The 20,000-nt window shown below is 45.0% G+C and overlaps 2 protein-coding genes across 4 annotated transcripts in view; one reads left to right on the forward strand and one right to left on the reverse strand.

Moving 5' to 3' along the window:
* Positions 1-2,868: 2,868 nt before the first annotated feature.
* wfs1b (Wolfram syndrome 1b (wolframin)) lies at positions 2,869-10,593 on the reverse strand. 2 transcript variants are annotated; one of them, XM_077022490.1, is made up of 8 exons: positions 10,377-10,593; positions 8,475-8,726; positions 7,403-7,479; positions 6,960-7,104; positions 6,573-6,746; positions 6,375-6,452; positions 6,136-6,290; positions 2,869-6,038 (listed from the first exon to the last, which is right to left on the reverse strand). In XM_077022490.1, the coding sequence occupies exons 2-8, from the start codon at positions 8,722-8,724 to the stop codon at positions 4,194-4,196; spliced, it is 2,724 nt and encodes a 907-aa protein (XP_076878605.1). In that variant the 5' UTR covers positions 8,725-8,726; positions 10,377-10,593; the 3' UTR covers positions 2,869-4,193. The 2 variants fall into 2 exon arrangements, with proteins under 2 accessions (XP_076878605.1, XP_076878604.1); XM_077022489.1 differs by having other exon boundaries at positions 6,375-6,484; positions 6,518-6,746.
* Positions 10,594-14,656: 4,063 nt separating this feature from the next.
* Positions 14,657-20,000, forward strand: part of jakmip1 (janus kinase and microtubule interacting protein 1) — a 22,056-nt gene continuing 16,712 nt past the window's right edge. For both annotated transcript variants that reach the window (XM_077022493.1, XM_077022492.1), the window contains exons 1-4: positions 14,657-15,204; positions 16,548-16,789; positions 18,614-18,908; positions 19,725-20,000. The exon at positions 19,725-20,000 is cut by the window's right edge and continues 219 nt beyond it. In XM_077022493.1, coding sequence (XP_076878608.1) covers positions 18,765-18,908; positions 19,725-20,000 — 420 coding nt within the window. In that variant the 5' untranslated portion in view covers positions 14,657-15,204; positions 16,548-16,789; positions 18,614-18,764. The remainder of the gene's footprint in view (positions 15,205-16,547; positions 16,790-18,613; positions 18,909-19,724) is intronic.

Here is a 20,000-nt window from a genome sequence, read left to right on the forward strand (position 1 = left end):
GCTTTTCCACAGCCAGCCTCCCCTACAACAGGCCATTGTACATTTTGTCTTTTATTCATAGCTGTGTATATAAGCACTGCGTCTTCACTCACATCCTTCACCTACAGCCCAGTCTCAGCACATCCACACTTCACTCTAAATCCACTGCTAAACTGAAAGATGTGCAGTGATACTGTTATATAGAACTAGAAAATGCAATCATATCAGGCCAGTCCTATCAGCCCTGCATTGGCTCCCAGTTAAATTCAGTATTGATTTTAAAATTCTTCTACTGACTTATAAAGCACTGCACGGGCTTGCTCCTGATTACCTCCAGGAACGTATCTCCAATTATGAGCCCCCACGTCCACTAAGATCACAGGGTGCTGGCCTCTTATTAGTTCCAACAATTAATGAGGTAACAGCAGGGGGAAGAACTTTTTCTTATAAGGCCCCCCAGCTTTGGAATAACCTTCCAAAATGCGTCCGGGACTGTGACACAGTCTCGATTCTTAAGTCTACAGTAGGTTAAAAACTTACTTATAGCGTTTGATAATAATTAATATCCCCCCTTAGATAAAGGTACAGATCCAGGGGTTCATAGACGAAGGGTTTTATGGTTGACTGGGGTGCTGGTACTGTTGTCCTGTCACTGCTTGTGGTCACTCAAGTTTGTTGACAGTGCAGTGGATGGATGCCAATGTCTCAGAATGCTCCCAAGTCTATGTTACCTTCTGGTTCTGCCTTTTCTGCTAGACTGTAATAATTTAATTTAATCCCGGAGTTGCTGCCACACTCCAGAAATGTTTATAATTTCATCTGTCCCGCATATGGTCCCATACAGAACTAACTTTCCCTGTTTAATTTTTCCATATGGCTGCCCGCCTACCCAAGAAATACTGAGACAAGTAGAGACGAGCCTTTCGCGAGATCCACCCTGGGCCTGCCACCTCCTGCCTACCCAGCTATGATGAAGGATCAGCCCACTGCCCTGACTAACCATGACTAACCAGTGTGGATGAAGGATCAGCCCACTGCCCTGACTAACCAGTGTGGATGAAGGATCACCCCACTGCCCTGACTAACCAGTGTGGATGAAGGATCAGCCCACTGCCCTGACTAACCAGTGTGGATGAAGGATCACCCCACTGCCCTGGCTAACCATGACTAACCAGTGTGGATGAAGGATCAGCCCACTGCCCTGACTAACCAGTGTGGATGAAGGATCAGCCCACTGCCCTGGCTAACCATGACTAACCAGTGTGGATGAAGGATCAGCCCACTGCCCTGACTAACCAGTGTGGATGAAGGATCAGCCCACTGCCCTGACTAACCAGTGTGGATGAAGGATCAGCCCACTGCCCTGGCTAACCATGACTAACCAGTGTGGATGAAGGATCAGCCCACTGCCCTGGCTAACCATGACTAACCAGTGTGGATGAAGGATCAGCCCACTGCCCTGACTAACCAGTGTGGATGAAGGATCAGCCCACTGCCCTGACTAACCAGTGTGGATGAAGGATCACCCCACTGCCCTGGCTAACCATGACTAACCAGTGTGGATGAAGGATCACCCCACTGCCCTGGACCCTCTCACCACCCCCAAATTCTCCCCTGCTATGGCTGTATCTCCAAAGCCCTGGAATACTATTACCAACCAGGACTAAATAGGAATTACATAGAGAACACATGTATATAAATACACACAAAGATGAGATTTATTTTTTTAGATTTATATTGCCATCAGGATGGGTTCCATCCTGAGTCTTGGTTCCTCACAAGGTTTCTTCCTCATGCTCTTAGGGAGTTTTTCCTTGCCACTGTTGCCCTTGGCTAGCTCACTGGGGGCTTGGACTCGGACACTTGTAAAGCTGCTTTGTGACAACAACTGTTGCACAGTAAAAAGTGCTATATAAATACATTTTGATTGATTGATAGATTATTTATCTGCCAGTAGGCATCACTAATCTTTAGCCAAAATATCTCTGAACGATATGCTGTATGCCCATTGTTTCTGAACTGTACAGTATGCTACATGTAACCATGTCCTGTGGCTCTTTACTGTACTCCAGTGATGTTTAAGTATGACGCTAGTTAAATACATTTTGTTATTTAATGTGATGACAAAGTGAAATGTCATATTCATTCAGAGAGAATGCTGTGGTCACCATGAAATCAGCAGACAGACTGTTGCGTTAAATATGAACCCTTTAAGAAATAATCAACAGAGAGGGAACAGAGAACAGTCTCTTCCACATCCTTATATGTGCCATTAAACATCCCAGGAATGTTGATTTGAAGCACCAGTTTCAGAAATCGAGGAATTTGGTCTTGGTCCATTACCCAGGAATCATCATTGTTGAACAGCTAGCTCTGGTGGGTTGGAACCACATTACAGTCTTAGAAGCAACAAAGAAAATGAATTTTGATGATCACTATTATCTATAGTCGTTGACTAGTGTGCTATTTCCATTGATTTGGTTGTTAACTTCATGCACATTTAAGCTGGCAAATCTGAAAACAGTATAACATGACTTGGAAATCCTGACCTACTTTGATGGACTTCCGTTGAGTTTATCAAACCGGTGATTTACCCCTGAATTCAAATTTACAGCTTCCTGTACACCTGTACACACATTTAGGAAACATTACCTGCCATTGTTGACATTGTAATTAAACTCTCAGATGCAATATAATCCAAACTGATTCAAGTTATATAGAAAAGTTTGCATATTGAGTGTAAGATGTAAGCTCATCTACTTGGCCCAACATTATGTCATACACAATTACCCATCATTATCTTTTTGGTTTCATGGTGCCATGCGGTGATGGACTACTCGAACGTGACGTCTGTGTTTGTATCGAAAAACATTTGCAGGACGCTGCAGACAAAATTAATGTTTTTATTCATCGCAGTGTAACATACAGTAGTGACTCATACACTGGAATCAGGAGTAGAGACCAGCTCAGCAGGAGAAAAGCATAGTGCGTGGGTGTGGATGAGTTAAACCTGTGTGCCTGTATAAAAATGTCATGTCACTCTCTGAGAGGCGTTCCAGTGTACCACAGATTATCTAATGTGTTCTGTTTGAAAATTGCAGTAATACGCCAATTAATGTTTTTTAAGATCATGGTGGTTGCTTACATATCAACAACCTACAGCCATAATTCAGAATGAGTGGAAGTGCATTTATACGCCATCAGATCCCCGTGTACAGTACCCTGGTTCCCTTAGTCTTTACTGTATATATTATATATTTATCCATTTCTCCTGTGATGGATAAAACACATTTTTGTACAAAATTGTGCTCATCTAAGGCATCAGAAAGAAACCACTCTCTTTAAACAGATTCTTCAAATGGAAAGCAAATTCTTCACTTGGTTATTGATTTTACAGTAGTTCCTATGCATTGTCTAAAAAGTAATCTTTGGTGATAAACAGCTTCAAACTTAATTTCTCTTTTATTAGTGATGGGTAGATTTTAAGTCTTAGATGTATCTGATTCCCCTCCTCAAACCATTTGAATTAGTGGTGCAGTTAAGGGCATGTGGTATCTTCTGGTGACATTGGCTTATTTAATTGCCATACAAATTACCCTGACTATCTCATGCACTCACTGTTTTTTAAATTTTAGTCTCTCATTTTTCACATACATTGGCTTAGACTAAATAATTGTGTTAATACTGATTTTCCATGGAAAATATGTTTTTTGGTCTAGTACTACCATCTCTTAACCTCTCCATTACATCTAAATGAGTATCAGAAAACTGGGCTCCTGACCAAATAATCTGAAGCAGCTAATCCATCATTCTGCAAAAAAGAATAAAAAAAAAACATCTTCTGAATTACCTCACCATTCTGACAGATGTACTCAATCGACTTCATTTAGTCCGCCTTCCAATACGTCACTAAAGCTCCTCCAGAAGGTCTGATCCAACCGATACTTTCAATTCATTTGGACGTGAATTTGATTCGTTTCGGACAAACTCCGACACACGTACCTCAACACAGTACCGATACAATAGGTCAGTTCTCAGCTTACAATGCCTAAAGCATTCAAATCCCCCAAGAAGGTTTTTTTCTACTGGCTAGGCACACACACACACACACCTAATCACCCTCCCAGTCATGGACGCAGTGCTGCAGACCATGTTGTGTAAAAGTGATCGGCCGTTGAGTCATTCAAGTTACCAAAACGATAACGTAACGTCCCTCACACAGCAGCCTCGGTTGCTACAGTAACTCCTACCTCAGCAGTGAGCAATGGGTGAAACAGGAAGTTAAAGGCAAAGGCGAAGGCAGTCCGAGCGTTAATCCTCCAGTCCTGCTCGATCTTCACGAGCCGTCGCGCCGGCACCAGGGTCGACATGCAGGTCCTACAGTGCAGGGCTTTGAGCTCAAACACCGGCCACTTGCTCCCCAGCCTGCCTTCCAGAACAGTGCTGAACTCCACCACGCTGCCCGCGTTGAGCGCCAACAGCACTCCGCGGAATTCGTTACTTGCCCTCAACACTATGTCCTTGGTGCCGTCGTCCATTTCATGAGTCCCTTTCCCCTTTTTGTCCCCGTGAGGCATGCCCATGGTCACTTCAAACTTGTAGCGGTCGAATCGCTTCACGTGGCACTTGTGATTCGCCAGCGCCTTGAGTTGGCACAGCGCTCCAACGGGGCCCGTCTCAGTGCTGTTACAGGCTGGGTATTCCTCCCCGTACAGACAGCGCACCCAGTCTGCTACCATGCCAGGCAGGAGGTTGACCACGGCCTGCGCCCCGTTTTCTATCTCCGTCACGCGGACGTACTTGAAGCGGCCCTCCCAGGTGACGCGGTGGCCCTCCAGATGGCTGCAGAGTATCTGGGTGTGCGCCATGTTGCGCTCCTTCCAGGCGTGAGGTCCGCACAGCTCGCCGTACTGGTGCCAGGTCAGCGTGGAGTTGTACACCTTCATGCCCTCGGAGCGGTACACGTAAAACCAGCTGAAGAGCAGCAGGGCGGAGATCCACACCAGGATCAGCTTGACGATGCTGCTGCGCCTGAGGGAACGGAGCAGCGCCAGGGGCGACACGCTGAAACGGGTCCACCACCGCAGCAGAACGGGCAGGGCGCACACGCACGCCGTCACCGCCATCTTGGCCAGGTCCAGAGCGAGGAACCAATGCGCCACCTGAACCAGCAACATGGCCGCCACCGCCAGCGAAAGCACGGGCAGGGCGAAGAAGAACAGGAGGTAGCCCACCGCCGTACGCATGAGCCCCAGCGCCGTGGACCCGTGCAGAAGTGAGACGGACATTTCGCACCAGACGAAGCAGACCATGTAGGGCAGAAGAACGCTGTAGGAGCCGTGAAGCCCTCGCGCCACGGCCATGCGGACGCACAAGTACAGCAAGCAAAGGTACAGGAGGCAAGGTAAGCCGACGTGCAACACCAGCCAATCACAGATCGGCAGGCTAAACCATGACCCGCCCACCAGCCAACCCAGCCAGCCCAGCCTGCCTCCCAGGAGCGAATGAGCGAATGAGCAAACGGCAGAGGAGACCTGGGTAAGGAGGGCCAGCTTGGCGTGCTGCTGTGCCGCCGGACGAAGGCTCAGGTAACTGCTCGCCGTGAAGAAGATCGCCACCGTGGCCAGTTCAGAACATGGCAGCCACGACTCGTCGGCCACGGGGAAGGAGAGAATGAGGAAGAGTGCGGAGAGCAGAAAGTGGAGGTGGGGCTCCAGGTGGGTCCAGGTGAAGTTGGTCTCCGCCTGCTCAAGGTCCAGGCCGGGCTCGAAGTGAGCCAGCATGGCCGTCAGCACCTTGAAGTTCTCCCAGGCTTTGCTGTTCTGAAAGACTCTCAGTGTGCAGATGACCATGGAGAGGAAAGAGAAGTAGAAGATGATGAGGGGAATGACGAGAAGGAAGAAGTCCAGAGTGAGATTGGAGATGATGAAGAAGAAGATGAGGGTGTTGACATGGTGAGTAGGGATGAGAGCACTGATCCACTGCATCCCAGCACGGGAGGCCCAATCAATCAACACCTCCTTCACCTCAGTGACCGCATGGAGAGGAAACTTCAGTATCTACAGGGAACACATGGTTGTTTATATGAAAATTGTACTTCTGATGAGAAGTATGAAAACCTTAATTGTGCTTCTTTCTCGTGACCTAGCCAAGTACCTTCTGTTGCAGGGGCAACTCATCGGGGTTCTTCACAGGCTCTTCATCGTCATCTTCATTGACTACTTCTGCCTCAAGAGCTGGTGTTGGTGAGATGCCTTGAGCATACCGCTTAGTGTTTTCAACAAACTCTTCTACTCCTATGCACTGGGTCCCTTCATACACATAAAAGGAAAATTGTGATTTTTACACACTTAAAAAAAATAGGCCTTCCAAAAATATCGATAGATCTCCCTCACCATCGCTTGAGACGAGGCTCTCCAAAACTTTCCTCTGTTTCTGAGCCGAGATTGAGAGTAGTCTGCCTCTGGCGCCATCTAGAGGAGCAGACGGGATATTACGCAGGCAGGTTCAGAATTCGCAGGAGAGAAAAACATAATAGAAACAGACTTGCAGTGATGACGTACCGTATTTCCTGTGGCAAAGTAAGATTTTACCTGTTTCTGTGTCGACCTGGTTAATGTTTTCTAGTAGCTCTGAGGAAGTCAGCCTCCTCTTCCTCTCAGGATTAAGTTTCCGGTACATACACAGTGCTGCTTTTCTCACACTGCGCTCAAAGCGCGACTCGCACGCCAAGGTGTGTACCTCCTCTCTGTTCTCCGCTGTGATGCCTGCCACACACATACACATTAACCAGACCACAGCCTCATGCATATCTACAAATATTAATGAAGACATTATGCATGACACAGTGGGCTACTGTAGACCTGAGGCTCATCTAAGAGCAAATGTGCATGCTAGCCAGTACTGGCACGATCATGTGACAGCGTGTGGGTGTTTCCGATAAGGAGGATGGTGAGTCTAATAAGGACCGTGTGGCCTACCTTTCTGCTCATGAAGGCACCACTGTAGGAGTTTCACGGCGTCCCGCCGGCCGTTCCTGGCTGCCAACAGGAGCCATGTTACTGCAGTGACACTGTTGGCTTCTTCGTGCTCTACCTCAGACAGGCGTAAGTAATACCTGCCAATCTACCAGAAACATCAAATCCATATACAGTCTTACACCAATAAAATGCATCTGCCTTTTATAATTACTTGTCGAACAGATACTTTCTGATGATTATTCAGATTACTTAGCTGTAAAATCACAATTTTTGACAAGCATGCTGTTTTTGTTGGTGTTGTAGAGCTCTGTTGTGGTATCTCACTCTTAGACAGGACATGTATTCTAAATATCAGCTGATATATCTGGCTCTTAGTCAAGACATGTATGTATTTCTGTGTGTGTGGCTGTGTATGTATGGGTGGTTTGGGTGGCTGTTCTGACCTCTGTCTGCGCTTTGGAGTCTCCATTCTTGGCTCTCTGTTTAAGTTCCTCAATGGTGGCCTCTCCTGGAACTTCCCCTGGAAGATTGAAAGAGGAACAGAGATAAGCTACTGACATACACTGAACATTCACACACCACACATGCAGAGGTGGGTAGGAACGCGTTACATTTACTCCGTTACATTTACTCAAGTAGATTTTTGGATAAAAATGTACTTGTAGGAGTAGTTTTAATATGAAAGACTTCTACTTTTACTTGAGTAAATATATAGTGAGAAAAACGCGACTTTTACTCCGTTACAATCGGATTTGCGCCGCGCGCTACCGTTACTTTCGTTTTGTAAATAATTCGTCTTTTCAGTGAGAAGACTGACCAACGTCTCGGCACCTGAGTATGAGTGACCAATCAAATGAAGCCGGTCAATCACGTGATCACATACGCAAACTTTCTCCACCGTAGCAAGAAAGTGACAGAAAAACCTACCTGCATACTTTTACTTTTACCTGAGTAACATTTGGTTCAAGTAACTGTACTTTTACTTGAGTAAAATTGTTGAATACTCTACCCACCTCTGCACACATGGTGCGTGTCTGAAAGTAGACTGCTTTCACTTAGCTGTTAAGCCATCTCCATGCAATTGTTGAATATGTTACCTTATCTTAACACTGCACATGGTACATGTCCAGAATTTCTTGGTCATTTCTAAATGTGAATATAGTCAATACAATAACAAATAGCAAGATGGTTTGACCTTTAACACAGAGACTCAGGGAATAAGAAGAAACCTCAGTCATTGTTCAAATTTAAATATTTTTTGCATGTCATTGCTTGCCTAAAACACATGCAGCGGTTGGTCAAATCAGTATTTTGATGGGACACATTTAATTTTTCAGCATAGATCCTGTAGTTCAAACTACACAATTACACATTTGCAATTACACCAAATCTGATGTGTATTCACGGCTTTTGTTTTGTGTGTAGCTCATGTATGCTTAATGGCTTTACGCTGAGATACATACAGAAACTGAAAGCAAAGGTCAACATTTTGGAGCCGACAGAATGCATCCGTACCTGCAGGAGGTGGAGCTGTCTGAGGCTGGGGTCCACCTGGAGGCGTGTCTTCAGTTACTGTAGCATCGCTGGCTGCATTTAGCTGAGAACGACCTCTGTGTGGGCCGCTTTGACGGGGCGGAGACATTCGAGGGGAGGAGTTTGTTGCCGAGGAGGAGGGTACTGTGTGAGGGGCGTGTCCAGACACAAGAGAGGCTAGAGAGATAGAAGCAGGGGAAGAGGGCGGCGATCCTGGAAACGTTTGGTCCATCTCTAATAGAGGGAAAAAAAAACTTTATTAATTTTTTCTGCTTGTTTTTTCAGCACGATTTGTACCTTGTGCTAGCATGAAGGACATTTCCTCAGTTGCTTAAAGCTATAGTAACAGAAATGCTGCATTAAAAGTAAATGATTGAAGATAACACGAATATATAAAGTGTCAATATAAGCTGATGTGTTGTTTAGAAGCCTCAACATGAACAGAGAGGTTAAAGTTTTTTCCAAACGACAACCAGCCTGTTTCGTATTTCAAAAGTCTGGAGAAGACCAGGGTGATGGGGTGGCACAGGAGATGGTTTTAGTTTTTACAGGAGCTAATGAGTCAAGCATGTCAGTACGAGTGCTATCGAGCAGTGTAGCATTCGCTTCAGAAGAAGGAACAGTGTCTACAGGAAGAGCAACAGAGAGTAATGAGGCTGATCCTGAAACAGTGAATCCTGCACAAGTTAATCCTGACCCTACCATATACTACTGCAGCAACAATCAAGTCACATCAGATGAGGCAACGCTTCTTCAGTCTTAAAACTGAATATAACTTAGAACTTATATATATATTCTGCTCACCATAGACATTTGTTTTAATCACTGTAGTTTTTGTGTCATTTTTCTATGAGATTTTGAACATTTTATGCACACAGAAACGACAGTGTGTGTGTTTGTGTGTGTAATTTTGCATAAACTCTAGAGCTCAGTGGTTACTTAAAAACTCAAACCAGACAATCTGTCACAACTAACCATTCCAGTTAAATACCTGGGTTACATTTTTTCCATTGATTCCATCTGATGTTTGATGTGAACATTGATTATGTTTGAATTTCTTCAAACATACCTGCATGAGTTTAACACTGCTACAGTATGATTGGCTGGCTGGTGAATTACATGAACATTATTCTCATTACATAATTTAGGTTCATAATTGTATACCCATGTTAAACACATTTGGTTAACAGCACAACCTAAACGGATCCCACGAATCCTTAAGTCTGCTACCTGCTAGTCTGTCAATTAAGTTTAACATACAATTAAGCTTTTTTCTTCCTCGTCATAAAAAAGTCAACGACATACAACAGTTTTGTTAAAATATAATTATTCCATCTTGTAAATCGTCCTGACGAGATACACCCACAGGAGATGCAGCACAGGAACGGGGAGCTTGTGACAGTATTAACTACCAAAAGCACCTGGCATCGTGACAGGGAACACAGCCTGCCCTAAACGTCGCTTTAAACCCACAGCAAAGGTGTCAAATATCACAGACACCACTGCTGTAAAGACACCGGCGACTTCATGTTGTGTTGTTGTTGTTGTTGTTTAACTTTGTCTTACAGGTTAGAGTGAGTACTAATGACCGTTTATGGAGCGGTCACGTGATCTTCACGTTGACCTTGTACTGATTTACAAGTAATAGGACAGCAAATAAATAATAAATGTGAACATGTTCATGAGTCTTTGCTATGTAGTATTATGTTACATCAGACATACTCAAACACAGCACCATTATAGCACATCCGTTGTTTTTAAAACTTAGAAGCTGGTAACATGTATATACATATATTATATGTGTGTGTGTGTGTGTATATATATATATATATATATATATATATATATACATACACATCTACCTTATAAAATATGTTCACTCACCCGGTTATTCTCGCACGGTGACATCGATCACATATTCAGGTAATTTATCTACGGGGTTGCTTAATTAGGTATTATATACTTGACTAAATCTGTAAATCGCTCCACAAAGAACAGGGACAATAAAAAAGGGAACTCGTACACAGAAGACTCCATCCAGCTGTTTCTCTCCGAATAAACCTTCCTACTTTGTACTGAATTGTGTTACTGGACAATAATAGTGACGTTCAACAGGACTTCCTTGTGCGTGGTGCCTGCTGAACACCAAAATAAAAGTCTTCCAAAAACGGTATATATCTTACGCTCACGCAACATACGCTATAAACTATATCATAAATCACCAAAGTCATATAGCATACCTAAACAAAAAACAGACTTTAAAATGTGTGACATTGATAAATACAAATGCTGCGTCTTCTATAGCAGTATGCACCATCTTTTATGTAATTACCCTGCTGATGAAGTGGAGTAGCTGTTAGCAGGGCGAGTTCTGTCCTTGGTTGTGCACTGGATTCCGTGAAGGCAGTGGGGGATGAGGATGAGAGCCAAACTGGCATCCTTAATGTCGAACATCTCCCACAAACCACAGGAGGGTATCATCAGTATTTATATACCTGCTACAATTGGGTGGTTCTTGGTGCAATATCTATGCAATATCTTTGCAATGTCTAGTCTCTCTGCATAGACAATAATATGACCGTGAAATAAGGTTTGTGATATGAGCTAATATTTGAACGGAGCTTCCAAGTTTTTTAAAGACTGTGTTTGATCCATTCAGCTTCACTGTGGGTCAATCTTATTTATTCCACCTACACAACAGGACATACCCAGAAACTCATTCCCATGCCTTGAATCATAAGTAGATTATACTAAGACAAAATATCTTTTTTCTGAGTTTCCACATTATTATTTTTTTTACAATGTATTAATTGATTGGTTATATTATGCTGTTTGATGTCTGAACTCTCAACCCTCAATCCGCTCCCATCTTTCTGAATACACATTTTGATTTACAGAGTATACAGCATATTTTCGGCCATGCGGTGGACTGGCGACCTGCCCATGGTGTACCCTGCCTTCGCCCGGAGATGCTGGGATTGGCTCCTCCATTCTGTGGAATATGCACGTGGTATGTGAAAGCATGCTGGTAGTATGGCCAGATCCTGTGCTTCTGGTTAGATGTGCTTCTGGTTAGACACTTTTGTTATCAGGCTAACTGCATATGAATTTTTAACTAATACTGTTTTTAACAATAGAACAATAGACATAACAATGTCATTTTTGTTTGTAAATGTGCTACGTGGGTCATTTTTCATGCCAGACCATTTCCTGCTGACGTAAGCAGGTCTGGGTCACACCTAGTGAAACTCTGGTGGTCTCTGCCAAGCCAAGCACAAGCACCTTCCCACAAACTGGCAGAAAGACAACATGTGAAATAGGACAAACGGAATTCACCAGTACTGTATTTTACATGTCACTAGAGATTGATAAAGACTGGAGGCTACACTAGATGGGTCTTGGGTTATTTCCCCAGGAGAAATACAAAAAATGAGCTCAACATGCTTCTTCATTAGATAGCAAGAAATGTCTTTCCAGAAATTGCACATTTATTCTGATTATCTCAGTTATGTTTCAGGGGGAACTTTTAGACCAAAATTATGTTTCAGGTTTCAGGGCTGTTATGGTACACCAGCGCCACCCCCAGGTCCTATTGCACCAATAGTGGCACAGAACACAGTTGAATAATTGGAAAGTATTTGCGATTTATCAATCAATCAATCAAATTTTATTTATATAGCGCTTTTTACAACAGTTGTTGTCACAAAGCAGCTTTACAAGTGCCGAGTCCTAGCCCCCAGTGAGCAAGCCAAAGGCGACAGTGGCAAGGAAAAAATTTAAATGCACATTTATTTGCTGAAAATCTAAAGTTTCTTCACATTAAAGCCCATTTTACACAAGAAGACGGTGATTCACAAATAGACAACCGTCGTGGACCTGGTTAGAAGGAAAATGTTACTTATCAATTAACAAGAACTTCTGTTGAGACGGGATAACCAATGGAGAAAGCATACTACACGCATACTACACGGTCAGTAGGTTGATTTAGTATGCCCAACAAAAACGCAGCACTGACGAGGAGACTTATCCGATATCCATACTCTCTGCTATAGATATTTTCATGGCCAACGCACGATCGATGCTCGACTGGCCGAACCGACTGGCCGCGTAGTGCCTGGTTCGTACCGGCGGTCAAATTGATAAGCAGAGTCGCGCGTGTGCACGTGTACTCGCAACAGACACGTCTGACCTGTTAACATCAGAAAGTTTGGGTCTACCTTGGGCAAACACAACAATTAAAATTAAAATTAAACAACAATTAGAGTCAAATTTTACTCAGTAGCATTAAAACAATTATCGAGAAAGTTCTTTGATATAATAGTTACCACAAGGGGGCCCTCACTGAGATGAAGGGAAGTGCAGTTAACAATAATTAAATCAAACATTGCCTACTCTCTCCCAAAGTGCCTGAAAGCAAAGTCACTTTAAGATGTGATTTTCCTCTGATTTTCTCATTGCATATGAAAGCATTGTCAAAGCACATCAGTATACTTACTGGTAATAATTACATGTGACATTGTAGACGCTTGTTTGGTTAGTGAGTGCTATCGCCTTATCACGTGAGTGAACCTTCAAAGGTAAAAAGGAAACCTCTGGTATTTGTTTTATCGTGTTTAAAATGTATTACAAGTGCATCCCAATTATCTCAAACTGACAGTAAGCTTAGTCATTACCAAGTTACCCAGTATTAGCCAGAGGTGTTGTATGGGGCACACAGAGTTAAGGAGCCATGGGCCCTTTTTGCCAGTCAACCATAAGGGGCAGAATTGTGGACCTGTCCACCCAGGGCCCGAGTAGGGAGAAGGGCCCATTTAGCTCATGTGCCTCATTTACTGGCATTTCTAGGGGCCCACTGACATTCAGAGTGTACAGGGCCCAGAATGTGCTGCTACGCCCCTGCCTACACATGTAAACACATGTAAACACACATCCTCCTTGAGTTGGCGTGTGAATAGTTAGTGAAAATACCTAAGTGCATTGTAACCATGGTGATAAGGCTTGCAGCATTACAGAGAAAATAATCCAGGGTAGTGCCGACCCACTGAACGGCAACCTGTGATGGTATTACCGTGGTAACTGAATAAGACTATCTCCTGCTCACTGTACTCCTTGATTACAGTTGTGTTTATTAGCATGCTGATGCCCCCAATTAATCTCATTATTATTTTGTATTCTGTAAAATGAAATAATCTCCCTTATTTGCTGATCTCACGTAGTGTTCAGAACCCCCCCCCCCCCCCCCCCCCACCCACCCGTATTCACACACCCACACATACTCAATCATGTTTGCTCAGGCTAATGTATTATTTAGTCTCAGATCTATTCAGTCACTTCAGAAGTTGCTTCAAGAATGTGGGGAAAGAAAGGAAAGAGAGGAGATCGATAGTCTTAGCCCTCACACACACACACACACACACACACACACTCACTCACACACTCACACACACGCACACACACACACGCACACACACACTCACACACGCACACACACACACACACACACACACACACACACACACACACACACACACACACACACACACACACACACACACACACACACACACACACACCTCACTGGATTATGGCTTACAAGCTGAGTAGTACAGCCCAGAACTGAAGGTTTTACTAAATAAGCTTGTTATATTTCATGAGCTATGTCATGTCATGAAAGAGAGGGGAGGTGAGGAGAGAGAAAGTGACCATAGTGGAAAGAAATGGTTTTTTAATGCTTCCTTTTTCTTACATAATAAACCAAAAGAGGGAAAATGTGTGTATGACGAGATGTACTACTGCTTAGCCTCTCTTATTAACTTGCGTTTGTATGACTGGTACCCAGTCTGAGGTATAGCAGCCTGCATATGGTGTTAATCAGCCATGCTGTAATGTCCGTGTTCAGCTTTACACAAACTTAAGGTTACAGAGGGGGAGACACGGGAGGGGTCGGGCGGTGTTGGGTGGTGTTGGGTGGTGGTGGGTGGTGTTGGGCGGTGTTGGGTGGTGTTGGGTGGTGGTGGGTGGTGTTGGGCGGTGTTGGGTGGTGGTGCTGAGGTGGGGGGAATCTAGGTCAGAGTCGTGGCACTTCACTGCTGTTTCTGATGCTGGTTTTCCACGTCAGTCAGAAAAGAAACAGACTCTCTCTCTCTCTCTCTCTCTCTCTCTGTTCGGTTCTGGTTACGGTGCCCATGGACGGCGTTTATTTATTCATAATTTGGTCTTGCTCACTTAAACTCTTTTACGTCCAGCCACACTTCCCAATCAAGGAATCAGTACCGAGCGGTCCCTCAGCCCCGAGGTACCGACCGGTCTCCGTTGTTCACCGAGAACGCTGGAACGGTTTCCGTGTTCGGTGACGTCTCGAGGCGGGGAAAGGCTCGCGAGCCCAGTCAGCAGTGCCCCGGTGTGTGTGTCGTTCCTTCTGCATGTGTGTGTCGGGGACCCATGCATTTCCACCCGGTAATAACGCCATCGCCACCGCCGTAAGAACATAATATAGCCAGCAGCACATCACTGGAGCGTCACCCGCACACCGAACCGACCCATTTATGCCGCTACCGCATGTGTTCTGACCACCCCGGGCACGCTGGATGTTGTGAAGGTATCTCACGTATCTGTGGCACCAAGAAACACATCGGCCTGAGTGGACCACCGGTTCTTTAAGGTGACCACCTCGAAGTAGCGACGTTCGCGAACAGTCAGATGTGCTGTGTGTGTAAGTTCCGTCGGTTCCGTCTTTGCGCGCGCCGCCGCCCCGTGCATGCGAACTGCAGGATGCGGTCATTTATAAAGCATTATTTTAAAGCTGCTACGGTCGTATTGATGATATGTTTAGTGTGATGCACGTATGCACGTACATGTAATCTTGGCATAATTGCACTCGGGTACCGGGTGTGTCCTGTCACTCAGTTTATTTATTCCGCTAGTTCTTGCATGCTTCCAGACTATCTCACACCTTTTAGTGGAGTTTGGTTCGATAATGACACTGCATCGTTTCATCAGCTGGTGATTTTGGCTCCCACCGAAGGTTAAAGCAATTGCCTGGTTTCCAAGCTCGGTTCTGACCGGCTGCGGAGATCTCGGTCCAGTACATCGACACACGACACATTATTCTCCGATGGAGCGTTTTCTGTCTTCCCGATGCAGGTTATCAGCTTTCAGCTTTGAAGTGAGGCAGTGGTGTACCTGGTCCCCGTATATTTCAGGAGGATGGGTTAGGGATGTGCGTCTAAGAGCCCCGGGATGAACCGCAGCCCGCTCTTCCTGAGGGTGTGGTTCTGGAGGCCCGGTGCGGAGTTCGGTTTATTCAGTGTCTCCCTGTTCCATTTTCAGAAGCCAGTAGAGTCGTAAATGACTGTGTACAATTCGAGGCATTACTCTCTAAACTACGTGCTTTTGACACTTTATCATCGCTCGTTTTTTTCTTCTCTATTTAGTCATTGCTTCTCAGTCAAGCAAATGCATTCACTCATCAATCTCCCTCCAAGTCCGTCCAGTTCGACCCAGTTGCATAGCAGAGTTCGGTTTGTCTTTGAACCGTGTAATATGCAGTCAGACAGCACAGTCATTATCTGGTGTTCAGATGTTGGTCCTGAGTTGCTCTTGAACAGCTGAGGCTACATTGGTATGGACAGGACATCATATGAACAGGACATCGTATGGACAGGACACCTGCACTCTATCTTACATGCTCTTATTTCATGCTTATTTCCAAGTTGTATGTGTGTGCTTGTGTTCACATGTTAGTGTTAAACTAGTCGTCACATAGCCTGCGACCAGAGAGTGTGTGCATTAGATGTGTGTGCATATGTTTCAGATGTGTGTATATATTTGGTTTGTGTTTTTCATTTTTTGGATATGTTTATATGGAATGCGATGAGGGCAATGTGTTTGGACATGTTGGTTCGAGGTGTGCATTAGCTCTCGTGGGCTTGACTGTGTGTGTGTGTGTGTGTGTGTGTGTGTGTGTGTGTGTGTGTGTGTGTGTGTGTGTGTGTGTGTGTGTGTGTGTGTGTGTGTGTCTGTGAGTGAGTGTGTGTGTGCGTGTGTTCTTATTAGATTTAGTGTGTTTTGCAGCCTAACACATTACACTTATACCCTTCCTGACCACCACACAGGCTACACATAGTAAGAGTTATGTTGTTCTAACATCTTTACAATACTTAATGCTCGCACTTGTATTTTAATAAGAACACAGTCTTGTGTGTGTGTGTGTGTGTGTGTGTGTGTGTGGTCACCAGCAGTCACTGAGGAAGACGAGGAAGCTCATCTATTTGCATCAGTCTTCATTATAAAAACAGGTAAATTTTTTTGTGATAGTAGTCAGTTCTAGGAAAGAGGAGAGAGAGAACTAAGGTGAGTTTGCCTGAACCTGACAGATAACTGTCCCTGAAGTGAATATGTTATTGTTCCATTTTTCAACAACTCCAGCCGTTAAGGACAATGTGGCTGCAAAGATTAAATTACCTTTTATGTTATCACAGAGTTCTTATGTTTCAAAGGTCAAGAGGAGTGCTGGCTTCAGTAGTGTCTGTTGGCAGCTTTCGCTCACACACACCTGCCCTCACCATCTCTTCCTAATACACTCCTTCCCCACAACGCACACACACACACACGCGCACACACACACACACACACACACACACACACACACACACACACACACACACACACACACACACACACACACACACACCATGACTACCTGCCTGAAGAGTTTTATCTGTCTTGTGTGTGAAACATACAGAGGACTGAACAGCTGTATTCTTTGAATGCTATCATTAGTTGTGTGTGTGTGTGTGTGTGTGTGTGTGTGTGTGTGTGTGTGTGTGTGTGTGTGTGTGTGTGTGTGTGTGTGTTGTGTGTGTGTGTGTGTGTGTGTTTGTGTGTGTGTGTGTGTGTATGTTTGAAAGGAGGAAGTTGTGTAATTCTCTGCCAGTTCCAGTAAAATAGTATTTAAACTGATTTCATCAAATGGTAACCTGTATCTTATTATTAAGTAGCATACACATGTTTGTTGCTCTGTTCATCATAAACTGTAGTCCAACTGTTCTGCTTAAACCTCAGTTTTTACACACATTCTTTCATACTCAAAGTTCATGTCAAGGTGATTGGGCAAAAAGAGTCACTTCAAAATCCTCTTTAATCTGGGCACAACAGCGCCTTCATATTTTACCCTACTGGTTTGAAAATCCTCCTATTCCCCTTTGTATTGAAACGTTGAGCACATGGATGTTTGTGTGTGTGTGTGTGTGTGTGTGTGTGTGTGTGTGTGTGTGTGTGTGTGTGTGTGTGTGTGTGTGTGTGTGTGTGTGTGTGTGTGTGTGTGCATTTGTGCCTGTTAGTGTCTTTCACATAAATATACAAGAACCTCAGAATGCCAGTAAACTGATTGCTTCAACATCTTGCAAACAAATGTGTGGCTGTGTGTGTGTGTGTGTGTGTGTGTGTGTGTGTGTGTGTGAGAGAGAGAGAGAGAGAGAAAGAGAGTTTGTGTAAGGGAGTTTGTGTAAGGCATTACATACTGTTTTTTGTTTGTCTGTTTGTTTGTTGACTGTCATTGCATGGTGTCAAGACACATTATGATTTTGGTATGCCGTGTCTTTTTCTGGAGTAGTTTGTGTCTTTGTTTATGTGTCTGAAATTGGAGAGGCATTTTCCGTATCATTCAGTAATTACTAAATCTTGGGAAAGTAGTAAAATGTGGTGGTTTTAAATGTCACGAGCCTTACAAAAAACACAGCTCTGTATACCGCTCTGTTCCTTTGAAACTAACAGCCTGATGTGAACCAAACTCACTAACCACTCCCAGCTTTTCCCAATAGTTCTAATATCCATTTCCACAAGATCCACTTAAGCTTCAAAGGCTATTGGTGTGTTAATGTCCTCAATGTGTGCTCACATTTTAAGTAGTTTAAGTTACGAGATGCCCTTTGTTAGACTATTGGATGCAATATGTAGAGTTCATAAGAGAGAAATGGTTTTATTTGTAAGGAATATATACATAACATCATGGCTTTAAATGGCAACCTTTTAAATGTAAAATAGACTAGTCTCCACTAGATGGCGGTATTATGCTAAAGAAGTGAATGATGAGCCGTTAAGTTGTCTGTGTTTGATTTCAGATTGATGTCACAACTGCATCAGTTGAGGATGACGAAGAGGAGGATGACGATGGTAGCGTGGCCCGTCTCCATAGCAAGCTGTAGTTTAGTGTGAAGTGAAGGGGCTGTGAACCTCGATTAGAGGTTCTCCTACAGTAAAGCGGTGGAGAGGATGTCTACAGCATCACCTGCCTCTGCCCCACCTCCGAAAAAAAGCAGAGGGAAACTGGAGGTGGAGTCTCTGCAGGCAGCCAATGAGGAGCTGAAGACCAAACTAACGGACATACAAAATGAGCTGCAGCAAGAAAGAGCCAAGGTATTCTCAATTCTCACACGCTAGTCACCTCCCCTGGCTTCTCCGGCCAGTCTAAAGGACCAAAAGACGTCCCTATCATTTCACTTAATTCAGTATCTTGGTCTTTAAAAATAGTTAAGTAGCTGTTAATTTTAAGGCACTGTGAGCAAAGACGCAGCATCTCAGCAAGGCAGGGCAGGCGTCCGTGTGGGCCAGTCAGCTCTCTTCAGTGAGCGTCCTCGCGTCTGGGGAGGCTGGTGGCTCTAGTCCGGAGGAGATTCGGCTAAACAATGCTAAGGCTGCTAAATGGGGCCGTTGGCATGGCAGTAAGGTTGACCCTTCACAACGGCAGGAGCTAAAAATGGGTAAAGAACGCTCGAACAAAGGAACGAGGCTGCGGGACGTCAGGTCAGCCAGTGGGTGTCCTTACATCAGTGCATTACAAGGGAGGACTTGGTCAAGCGCTATGCTAACCTTTTGCTAATGTGCCAGAGTGATAAATAAGTTGCATACTGTAGGACAGAATTGATGCAATGTGTCTTTTTACACATGCAATAAGCACCATCATAGGGAGTTTTTTCGTTTGTGTAGTAATGTTCCATTCGCATATGCTCACGTCACTTTGGTAACTTTGCTGACACCCGTTTCTCCCCTCCCGACGTGACCCACGTGACCCACGCGTCTCACGTGACTCACGTGACCCCACGTGTCTCATGTGACTCACGTGACCCCACATGTCCCATGTGACTCACGTGACCCCACACGTCTCACGTGACTCACATGACCCCCACATGTCTCACGTGACCCCACGTGACTCACGTGACCCCCGTGCGGCAGGTGTGCAAGCTGCGGGAGCGTACGCAGGACCTGCGAGCGCAGCGGGAGGCGGAGCAGCACCGGCACGCGGTGGCGCTGACGGAGCTGCGCGTGAAGCTGCGTGAGGAGAAGCAGCGCGAGGTGTCGGCGGCCCGCGAGGCCTCGGCCCGGCAGCACGAAGCAGAAGCGGCCCGGTGCGTGCGTCTGCGGGACGCCGAGCTGGCCCGCCTCCACGGCCTGGTGCTGGCGCTCCGGGACGGGGCGGCCGGAGAGGCCCGAGCGGCCCTGCGGGAGGAG

This window comes from Brachyhypopomus gauderio, chromosome 11 (genome assembly GCF_052324685.1).
Source record: "Brachyhypopomus gauderio isolate BG-103 chromosome 11, BGAUD_0.2, whole genome shotgun sequence".
Lineage (NCBI taxonomy): Eukaryota > Metazoa > Chordata > Actinopteri > Gymnotiformes > Hypopomidae > Brachyhypopomus > Brachyhypopomus gauderio.

Coding starts and splice junctions, on each gene's coding strand:
- wfs1b (XM_077022489.1), bottom strand. CDS start 8,724: ATGGACCAAACGTTTCCAGGATCGCCGCCCTCTTCCCCTGCTTCTATC. Junction 6,747..6,959: donor GTGCCTTCATGAGCAGAAAG/GTAGGCCACACG, acceptor TGTGTGTGGCAG/GCATCACAGCGGAGAACAGA. Junction 6,485..6,517: donor TCATCACTGCAAGTCTGTTT/CTATTATGTTTT, acceptor CGAATTCTGAAC/CTGCCTGCGTAATATCCCGT.